General features: G+C 62.2%; 1 protein-coding gene across 1 annotated transcript; it reads left to right on the top strand.

Annotated features, from left to right (window-relative positions):
* Nucleotides 1–3010: 3010 nt before the first annotated feature.
* LOC147879501 (serine/threonine-protein kinase TEL1-like) lies at nt 3011–8608 on the top strand. Its single transcript, XM_087372182.1, has 3 exons — nt 3011–4243; nt 4311–7334; nt 7388–8608. Exons 1-3 carry the CDS (start codon nt 3011–3013, stop codon nt 8606–8608), a joined length of 5478 nt encoding a protein of 1825 aa, XP_087228308.1.
* Nucleotides 8609–11372: the final 2764 nt, after the last annotated feature.

Here is an 11372-nt window from a genome sequence, read left to right as displayed (position 1 = left end):
TGAATGGCACGCCTCGTCAGACGGCCGCCACGCCAGCTGCGACACCTCAGGACTCGGGCATGCCAGCTCCCTCCCCGCGCACTCGCAAGCGTCTGCGGCCGAACGAGTATGGCGGCGAAGGTGCACCGACGCCAGGTCAGCTCGCTCAGTACGGTGGCGACAACGGCTTTGTTTCCAGCCCGGCTGCGCTCGCGCCCAGTCCGAGGCCGACGTCAGGGCAGGTTCAGGCGCAGACAGACGGCGGAGGAGGACCTTCGAGATCCAACTCGCTGCTCTCGGCGGCGAACGATCGACCTCAGCCGAACGGCACCGCGTCCACTGTCAAGACAGAGGCCGGCAAGTCGCCGCTCGACGATACCAGCAAGGTCTCGCCGCCGAATACAGCGAGCACGAACGGTAGCAAGGTCGACAGCGCGATGGTCGCGTCGGGCGGTAGCTCGAACGGAGGCGATTCGGCGAATCAGTCGACGAACGCGTCCTACTTCGGTCCACCGGGTGGTGACTTCAACGCGTACCATCAGACGGACGACCTTCACGCCAACTTTGATCTGTCCGAGTTTTTGCTCGATTGAGTGTCGTCATGGCGGTTGTCGTCGCATCAAAAAACTTCAGTCCTCATGATTCAGACCTTCTTATCAGTCCTCTCTCTCGCGCGCTCTCGAGAACGCGGCAACTGTACTTTTCCTCAAATTCGCTTTCAGTTGTTCACGAGACGGCTGATCTCGTTGTCAATGCATTTTACAGATGCCAGGGTAGCTTACAGTGCCAGATGTTACAGTCCCAATTCCAGCTTGAGCGATCCGGCTTCGTCCTGCGCGGCCGTCTCGCGGATGAGCTCGTAGGTCGCATGTCGGTGAATAGCGATCCAATCACGATGTCTGACCTCGCTCGCATCGTGTCCGTCGTCGTTGATGTCGATTGGCTTCGTACTGGACTTCGGTGGGCCCTTTTGGCGCCATGCCTTGATCCGTGGCCGCTCTGAGACGTCTCGCCAGATGCTGTAGCAGTGCGGAAAGTGCTGCTGAAGTACATCCGACATGGTGCGCGGCAATAGCTCGAGGACGAGATCGAGCAAGAAGAAGATCGTGACGGCTGCGCAATTGAGGGTCGTACCGGGTCGTCCGGCGTCACTGAACGGAGGAACGAGGACAGGCGGGAACAGAGCAGAGCCGCTGCGTTCGTTAGGAGTGAGTGTAATGAATGGACGAACAGGTGGTGTTCGAGACGTCGGAGGTGAGGCAGGATGATGGCTCTCAGCTGCTTTGAGAGCGCGTCGGCGGTTCTCCAGTTCTCGTGGCTCATCTGATCGAACCATGCCATCGTCACGCTCGTTGTGCTGGAAGCGATCATCTCATGACGAGCTTTGGGCAATGCCTGCTCTGTTCCGCTCGCACTCAGCTTCGCCTCGGCAAAGCGAAGGATCGTATCGGCTTCCGCGATCACCTGATCTCGCCCGCCTGCCGCGCCCGTCGGGACTTGCAGCGTAGGCAGCAAGCCGAATGGGAAGCGATCCGGTCGCTTGTCGTCGTCGTGCAGCGAGCGCCACTGGTCGATCGGGATCGAGAGCAGCTTGAGAGGTGCGCCGGCGTCGATGAACAGCAGGATGATCGGCTCGGCTCGGCCTCTGCAACCGAGGTAGGTGAGCTTCATACTGATGCGTTTGGACGACGCGATGCGAATCGACGTCAGGCGCCGCTGTGGTCACGCAGACGAGGGGACGAAGATCTGAAGCACTGAGAAGATGGCAGACTCAACGAAAGCGGGCAACCTCGCGGAAACGGGCTCGATCGCGGCCTCGCGAGCGCGAGTCGGCGCGAATGCATAGACAGAGCTTAGTTCACTCTATGAGACAGGAAGCATGTGAATTAGACGGGAACGATGAGATGCGAGTTGGGACAAGTTGGTTGGTGCGCTTAGTCGTCGATCAGGCCGCCGCGGCGCGAGCCCTTGTTGGTGAAGACGAGGAAGCCAACGTAGATGACCGAGATACCGGTGAGGACGAAGAGCAGCCAGTTAATGCCCTGGAGACCGCGCTCAGTGCCGCATCGGTACTGCGAGCGTCAGCGTGCACGTCGAGATGTGCTGCGCACGAAGTTGCCCAGCGAGTCGCAGCCGCTGTTGCCCATGTATTGCTGAACAGACGCCGCCGAGGCGATCCAGAAGAAGAACGAGACGACGGTGCCGATGATGTGCGGCAGGACGCCGAACAGCGCCGAGGATGCTGCCACGAGGAAGCCTGGGCGATCAGCCGAGCCGAAGACGTCTCGCGCGCACCGCCGAGCAGGTAGATGTAGATGAGCATCGTCAGGAGACCGGAGAAGAGTGATAGACGAGTTCGGTCACGGATCGTGCCCTGCAAAGCTCAGCGTTGTCCTCGCCTGTCGATTCGCACATCCTCGGGGTTCGAGGCGCCGTTCCATTGCGCGAGCTGGCTGGCTGCGATGGCCCAGTCGACGAGCGAGAAGAGGATGATGAGGCCGAAGAGGGCGATGTGCGTGATGCGGACGACACCGGCGGACGGCCTGCGAGGGAGTCAGCACGTTGTTCGAACCGAAGTCGGCCCGGAAAGCGTTCTTCTGAGCTCCTGCGAGCCGCAGGATGTCTCGCTGGGGCGGGAGCGACCGAGCGATGCCTATGATGCAAGCCCTGTCGATCGACTGGGCTGTCCAGCCGCGCGCCCAAAAGACGCACATGCTGGCTTTCTTGAGTGTCTGAGACGAGGAAAAAGACGACGGTAGCAGTGAGAGGCTTGCGGCGTAGAAAGCGGAGCGAAAGTCGAAATTCGGGCTTGGGCGGCTTCGTCATCTGGCTAGTCTGACCTCTTGAGAGTCTCGGGTGTCTTGCGTGTCCTAGTCCGCACGATCGACGGGTGAGAGCTCGACTGCGCGCGGGCGCGATGTCGGCCAGGCTACGAGACGCTGTGCAAGCGCTCGGCTCGGACAAGGCATGACCCAAGCTCCGTCGATAGCTGACGCGCCAGATCACCGAGCGCAAGTCTGGCCTCGAGTCCATGCGCGACCTGCTCTCATCGCCGCGCGAACTTCAGCGGATCGAGGGAGAGAAGGGCGGATGGATCGAGGTCCTTCAGGCCCTGTTCGCCTACGTGGTCACCGAGCGCAACGTCGTGTTCAAGAAGCCAACGACCGCCGCGGCTGCTGAGAAGCGCCTGGTCGAGGGCACACAGCTGCTCAGGAAGACTGTCGAGAGGTCGAAGCATCTGTTCACGAAGAAGGCGATCAAGGCGCTCCTGTCACATCTGGTTCAGATGGCCCGGAGTAACGACGAGCTCTATCTGCCCGTCGCGTCCGACTACATCAAGTGCATCGAAGCTGTGCTCAGCCATACACCGCATCTCGAGCATCTCGACGAGCAGCAATGGCTCGATACGACAATCTTCTGCTTTGGCGCGCTGCTCGGCGATCCGATGCGGCGAGTCAGAGATCTGAAAGATGATCAAGAGGAGGCTTTGACGACGCCGGATCGGACACAGAGGAAGACGGGGCGGACTAAGGCCGTTGCAGGCAGCGACGATGAGGACGCCAAACGCTCGCCGGCGACGCAAACTCAACGCGGCCGAGCAGCTCCGACAGCCAGTCAGCAGCAGATTGGCCTGGCCTCGTGCATTCGCCTGCTGCTCGCCTCCCCGAGTGCGCCGCTGAGCACAATCAACGAAGAAACCGGCTCGAAACGGGGCGTCGTGCTGCTCGTCAAGCTTTGTCGGTTCTTCCGACGCTTTCCGGCCGAGACGTCAGCCCATGTTCACGCCGTCACTGCTCTCAATCGCCTGCTCGCCTTCCTCGAACTCAACGAGACGGTCGCGCTGTACGGCTGCGGCCCTCGTCTGTGGTCGTCGCTCATCGCCATCTGGCAAACGAAGCTGCCGGAGCTCAAGGAGCAGCTGATCATCGCCATGCGCTACCTCTATCCATTCGCGGCCGAGGCACCAATCGACCCGAACAACACCGCCGAAGATCCGAACACGTCCCGCGTCAAGCTCCTGCTCGAGAACATCATGGCCGAGCATGAGCTGCGCTGGCGAGTTGAGGAGCTCTACATCGAGTGCCTGAGCTTGGGTCCACGACCTCAGCATAGCTCTCACGATGCCTTCCAAGCTCGCAATCTACGTCGTGGCGTCGGCTTTGCGCCCAGTCAGGCCGTTGCGTGGACCATGCTCGAGCTCGGCGCCGACTGTCTCGCTAGCCTGTCTGCTGGCTCTGTCGAGGTGGCGATTGCAGACGCCGAGGTCACGACTCCAAGAGCCAAGCGTCGCAGGGTGCGCGACGTTGAGACATGGCAACTGACCCACGCAGATTGAAGACCCGATTACCGCCCTCTGTGGTGACCTCGAGTCAGCAGCAGGTCCAGCTGCGACACATCGTCTGCACCTGCTCTACTTCCTGATCGAGCGACGCTGGTTCGAGCTCGACGAGTCGATCCAGCAGACGATCTTCGCTCGCCTCGAAGCCGTCATCGCGCACACGGATCAGCAGCTCCAGATCTGGGCGTTCCTCTGCCTGGCCAACCTGGCGACGCAAGGCGTTCCCTTCGCCGAACCTGCAGCGCGGTCACCGACGAAGCAGCCGTCTCCCGATGCCGCACCGCCACCGTGGGACCGAGTTTGGAGCGTCGCGCTCCGCCGCATCGGTAACAAGGCGACCTGCCGCGCAGCAGCCCATCTCGCCGACACCCTGCTCCTGCACGACCGCATTACTCAACCCGAGCTCGTCAACGGCCTCGAGGGCTTCGTGCGCGAGCTCGAGATCCAGGGACCGGTCTACCCGTTCGACTCGGTGTGCAGCTTCGTCAGCCGGGCGCTCGACCTGTCGTCACGTGATGCCCGTCTCGCTCAGGTGCACATGCCGGACAAGGTCGCAACCTGGCTGTCGTCGAGCTGGCAGCCGATACAGGCGCCGCCCAAGAATTCGGCGCTGGGTCTGACGCCTCGATCCGACTCGATCAGCGTCAGCGAGCTCGTCGACATGCTTTGTCGAGCTGGCTCGCTGCCTGTCAGCCACGTACCGCCGGTCGAGCTCCGTGCGCCCGACTGCGCGTCGGCGATCTCAATGACAGCGTACTGCGAGGCATCGAGGGCCAGGTATTGGCTTCTCCAGGGTCAGCTCGAGATTGAAGAGTCGGCAAGTGTCGCCAGCGTCCCGATGGACCAGGCCAAGGGCGATCTGTCGGCAGCAACGACATCGGCGGCACCGTCTGCAGCTCACGCTCGCTTCGTCTCATTTCTCACGCGATCGCTTCAGTCCGCACAGGAGGACATGGATGACAGCTACAGCGCACAAGCCCACGAGCGCTTTCGCCGTACGCTCGACCTCGCTGTCACCGCGCTGCACTTTGACTCGGCCACGCAAGCTGCTGGCTACCAGTCTCAGCGCGACCTGGTCGCCGAGGCCTGTCACATCCTCAGCCTCGCCGGTGCTCGGCTCGGTCAAAACAGGCTGAATGCGATCGATCGGATCACGCTGCTGCAATCGCTGTCGACGCTCTGTCTGCAGGTCAGCTCGCGCGAGCCCCTTCTGCAGGATCACATCGTCCTGCCTGGTCCGATGTCGGACGTGCGCGCCGAGCTGCTCGACACGGCGCGACGGAAGCCGGCGATCAACAGAGCGGACTGGATCGAGTCATTGCAGCGGATCTGGCGCAATGTCAAGGTCCAAGATGCCATGTTCACCATCTCGCAGGCGATGACCGACTATCTGAGCTCGGATCGAGCGAACGTCCTGGCCTCGCAAGGCGGAGCGGACGCGATGGCGGTCGACGTGGATGACGACGATGACTTTGGAGCGATCCGAGAGGGCAACGTCGACAGCGTGACGGCCATCAGCACGTCTCGCGGCGCCGTCTACGCTCCTGATGCCGCCGTCACGCTCTGCACACGACTCTTCGTCACACTCTCGGCCATGCGCGCCCGAATGAGCCGACCGATCTCCTCAGCCAACCTGATCGAGGCCTTCGAGGGAGCTCAGCCTGAGCCGGCCATGCTCGTCGCTCAGTGTATCTTCGACGCCGTCGAGGCCGATGTGCTCGATCTCTCGCCGACCGAGGCGTCCAAGCTGATCGAACGCATCGGCGGCGAATTCCTCCGCTCGTACGAGACCTCTCGCAGCGAACGAGCCCTCGCGGCTGTGATACGCTGCCTCGGCGTCATCTTCCCGATGTGGGCCCTCAACGGCACCGGCGGGTCAGATGTCGGGCAGAAGTGTCGATCGCTGATGAGCTACGTCAATCAGGTCGCAGCCAAGCCGGGCGAGGTCGGCATTCCGTCCTGGCGACTGCGAATCGAACGCGCCAAACTCGTCGCTCGCTTCGTCAAGCCGTCCGAGCACGGTCTGCCGGTGACCGACACTGATCCGACAGCCTGTGACGACAACTGGCTCAAGATTATCATGACGCTCGTCGACGACTCTGACTTTCGAGTCGCACAGCACGCCGCTCAGGCGCTCGGTCACGTCTTCGGTCTCGCCAGTGCTCCCGACGCTCAGCAAATCTCGGCGGACATTGCGTCGACGATCAGCAGGACGATGGACGAGGCGCCTGAGCTCGTGTGCACGTCCTTTCTCGTTCACGCGAACATCATGGTCGCCGCCAGCTCGCAACGCCACTTCTCGTACGACTGGCTCATGAACCAGGCCGACGTCTCGCCTCGATTCCACACCTGGCTGCGCTCGATCCTCACCGCCGTCGCTCAGCGGCTCAAGCTCAAGAACCTCGCGGGCCTGACGACGGCTCTGTACGAGGCCGTTCTGCTCGAGAAGATCGATAGACAGCATCAGGAAGGCGAGGTCGAGACGGCGAGCGCACCGGTCGTGCCAGAGAAGCTGAGCGGCTACGCGACGCGCAAGGAGTGGGCCGAGGCCACGCTGGCGGTCAACGGTGCCGCCCTGATCTACCACCGGGCCGAGGCCATGTTCGCCACACTCGCCAAAGCCGCTGCAATGTCGACGGCCGAGGGGGTCTCGATGTGCTTTGGCGGAGCTGCAGCCTTCGTCGTCGCCTCAGCTCATGGTACCGACGATCCGGACTACGAGCATCTCCAACGACGCCTGCACGACCTTGTGACCCAGGCCAAGCTCGCTCCAGCCGACTCCGAGGACGGCGTGCAAGCTGCCCTGCTGGCTGCATCGCCCTCGATTGCGGCGTCAGTCCTCGGGCTGATGACGGACGAGTACTGGCAGAGCTCGCAGAACGTCCGTGAGGGCATTCAGCTCTGCGCGTCCAAGTCAGGTCTCGAGGCCTTTGACAAGCTCGTCAAGGATGCTGGTCGTCAGCGCCTCAACGTCGCACCGACCACCTTCGAGCCGCTCGCCTGCTTCCGAGCTCTGGTGCGTGGCTCAGTCTGAGAGGTGAGTGACGCACTCAGAAATGGCTCGACCAGCAGTACAAGATCTTCAGCGATCCGGTCAAGGTCTACCTGACGACGCATCAGCTGCTCGACGGCACTGCCGCAGCGCCCTTCGTTTCGGTGCAGCGTCGCATGCTCACGTCGATCGCCGTCTGTCTCGCGCTCAGCGGCAAGGCGGCGTACGACCCACGAGTGCTCAGAATGCTCATGCACGGCCTCGTCATCCTGCTCGATCAGGTCGATCTCTTCCCGCTGGCGTCGCTCATCTTCCGCTGGTGCGAGGACATCTTCCTGCGCAAGGTCTCCCAAGCCGACATCCAGGCCAATCTTTCCTTTGGCTCACAGCTCCTGGGTGCCGCCAAGGTCGCCGCTCGCTTCGTCAAGTCTTCGCCGCAGCGATCGCGCCTGCATGAGCTGGCCTCGACGCTGCTCCGTAAGATCGAAGCCCGGGTCGAGGCCATCCTCAAGCTGGACAAGCCGATCGTCTCGCTCCGTCAGCAGGCGATCGAAGTCAGCGCGCTCTGGCCTGTTAAAGAAGGCGAGCGAGCCGACTTTACGTTCGGCGACCTCGCGCAGGTCTTCCTACGCGGTCAGGCTGTGCCGAGCGACCTGGCCTGGGCTCGACCGCTCGCCAAGGCCTGGCACGAGTCGGACGACCGCGACGAGCTCAAGGCGGTCCTGTGGCGGCTCTTACTCGCAGCGAAGAAGACGACGGAGTACACGGTCGAGAACGGCCTGGCTATCGCCGAACTACTCTTCGCCAACGGCGGCCAGATCGAAGGACCACGACTCAGCCAGCAGCGCGGCTCGCTCAAGAGCACGGTCGCCCAGTCTATGAACGAGCACGATCTCCAACTCGACATCATCGACCATCTCATCACTCGTTTCGAGGTGCGTCCGGACTCGCTGGACTGCCGTCTGACGCACGGAGTCCACCGACCTCGCACTCGTTCACACGGCGACGCGCACAGTCGGTCTCATCAGCTCGGCGTCGTCCGCGAACAAGTTCAGTGTCCTGAAGAGCGAGCACCATGCCGCTCGCGAGGTCACGATGCTCTGCCATCCTCAGCTGCGCCGGCCCAACGCCACGCTCAAGATCACCCTGCCGCGTACGCTGGCCGAGCTACAGGACTTTGCGGGCTGGATGCCGGCTGCACGCAACGGCGCGACCTGGACGACGAGCTTTGTGACCCTCCTGCTGGACGTTCTCGGTCTCGATCGCCCGTTCTACGCTCAGCTTCGTCCGATGGTTGATGCCGATCCGACCTTCGCCTCGAGCATCCTTCCGCTCGCTGTACAGTCCCTCCTCATCGCCGATATCCATCGCGGCGCTACGACGGCGGCCACACAGCTCAGTGCCTACTCCAGTGCCATTCTCAGCCTCGAGCTCACCGCCAAGATGGTCGTCCGCGCGATCGTTGACGTCGTCACGCACCTGCGCGGCTGTCTGAAGCCGAAGAAGGGCGGTGCGGCTAATGACAATGCCGGAGACAGCGACAGCTGGCTACCTGGCATCAGATGGCTGCTCCTCGCCCAAGGCGCTGTTCGTTGCGAATCGTATCTCAACGCGCTCCTCTTCCTCGAGCTCGGCGAAGTCTACCAACGTGACGATCTCCAGCGACAGGGCAACCAAGTCAACGACCTGCTTTACGACATCTACGCGCACATTGACGAGCCAGATGGCTTCTACGGCATCCAGGCGACGGACGTCAGGAAGGGACTGTTGAGACGCTACGAGCACGAGAGTCAGTGGAATTCGGCGTTTGAGCTCAGCGGTGCGAGCTTTGAGGCAGCGACTCGAGGCGACCAAGCTGGATTCGGTGCACAGACAGCCGAGCTCGTTAAGGCGCTCTCGTCCTTTGGCTTCGATCGGCTCAGTCTCGCTCTGCTGGCGCCTGCGCAAGCTCGAGGCGGCTTCGACAGCGCCGACCTCTCGCCGGGTCTGCCGTTCGACCTGTCGTGGCGAGCAGACGCCTGGGATCTGCCAGCTATCGCAGTCAAGTCGACCTCGCCATCGAGTGCGAATCTGTACGCTGCCCTGCGTGCGATTCACCGAGAACGACGTCCGGCGGCGGCCGAGAGCATCATCTCGTCGGCTCTGGTCGCTGAGACAGCCAAGCTCACTCAGATCGACCTCGACAACCCGGTCGCGGGCTCGAACATCCTCAGCACGATCATGACGCTCAGAGATGTTCGCACCTGGCAGACGACCAAACCCGGCCAGCGTACCGCCCAGGTCTTCGGCAGCCTTCAGGAAGGCTATCGGTGCGTAGCCATTCCTTGCTGTAAGCTGACGCACGCAGCTTTGCCGATGTCGAGCGACTGATGCTTGCTCGGGCCAGTCTTCTGCGCTCGTCGCAAGTCGTCGTCCCGGCCTCGACCATGGCCGCCTCTCAGCGCGTCGTCACGCCAGATGGATCGGCCGCTGAGCTCGACTGCCTGCTTTTCATCAGTCGCGAAGCTCGAGATGCCGGTCAGCACCAAGCTGCGCTCAACGCCGTCTTCAAGGCCCAGCTGCTCGATCTGAGCGACGATGCCGATGGCAGCTCTGCGCTCGCTGAGGAGTACGCTCAGGTGCTCTGGGCCAAGGGCGAGCATGCCGTCGCCATCGACGCGCTCGAAGCCGTCCTGCCGGATCCTGAAACCGGCGATGCTTCAGCGACTGCAGCTCGGCTCTACGCTCGCGTCGTACGTCGGAAAGCTTCGACGGGATTGACGTGCACAGGGCGAATGGGCGGCAGCTGCTCGACTGGCCGCGCCTCGCGATATCGGCGACAAGTACTTCGAAGTCGCACTGATGCTCGGTCACAAGTCGGAGCTCGACACGCTCGGTGCCGTTTCGGATGCGTACGCTCGGTTCGCTCTGTCGATGTGGCAAGCGCAGGAAGCTCGACGTGGCGAATTCGAGCAGCTCGAACGCTACCGACAGGCTCGAGAGGCCGAAGTTAAGAGCAACAGCGCGAGTCGGAGGAACCTGCGCGAGGCATCGGCGGCCGAGTCTGACTTCCACCGGATCACTCAGATCGACGCAGGCGAGGCGGCCGTCTTCGAAGAGGACACCAAGCACTTCCTTCACACCGCTGCTACGTCATTTGCTCAGAGTCTCGAGGCCAGCGACAAATTTGACGACAACGTCCTTCGACTTTGCTCGCTCTGGCTGGCCAATGACCAGGACGAGGAGCTCAATCAGAGCCTGCTCGACAATTTGCCTGGCATCCCGTCGCACAAGTTCATCGTCCTGGCTTACCAGCTCTCGGCTCGTTACGCCAAGTCGACGCCGTCATCGGCGCCTCAGTTCCTCCAGAACCTGAGCGCACTGGTCGAGCGCCTGTGTACCGATCATCCATATCACTCGCTCTGGCAAATTCTCTCCCTACGAAAGGAGGACGGTCCGTCGTCGAATGGCATGCCTCGACCGAGTGCGCCTCGCAAGTCTGCGCCAGAGTCGACTCAGGCTGCCCGCGACGTGGCCGCTAGCTCGCTGCTCGATCGACTCCGACGGACGAGCAAGAGTCACGCCAAGCTGATCGCCAACCTTGAGGTCGTCTCGGCCGCGTTCAAGACCTTTGCCGAGTGGATCATCCCAGAAGCCGAGAAACAGGCCGCGAAAAAGAAAGGCAACACGTACGAGATCCACAGTCACTTCAGGATCAGAGAGATGTCGATGCCCGAGGTTCCCATCGTCACGATCGATCTGCCGCTGGAGAAGAGCGGCAAGTACGACACGTCGCGTATGCCTTGCATCAAACGCTACGAGTCGTCGTATTCGACTATGGGCGGCGTCAACCTGCCCAAGGCGATCTTCGTCCACGGCACCGATGGCAGCAAGCACCGAGAGATGGTGCGTGCGAGCTGAGAGAGCCGGTCTGACGCACTCAGTTCAAGGGTCGAGACGATGTGCGACAGGATGCGGTCATGGAGCAGGTCTTCAACCTCGTCAATCGCCTGTTTGATCGCGACTCGAGGACCAAGCAGCGTCGTCTTCACGTTCGTACCTACAACGTCGTCCCGCTTCAAG

Source organism: Dipteris shenzhenensis, unplaced genomic scaffold (assembly GCF_047967505.1).
Source record: "Dipteris shenzhenensis isolate YYH24624 ecotype China unplaced genomic scaffold, Dip_SZ_1.0 scaf0001, whole genome shotgun sequence".
Taxonomy (NCBI): domain Eukaryota; kingdom Viridiplantae; phylum Streptophyta; class Polypodiopsida; order Gleicheniales; family Dipteridaceae; genus Dipteris; species Dipteris shenzhenensis.
Note: the sequence above shows the minus strand (reverse complement) of the source record. Positions and strands in the feature narration are given on the sequence as shown.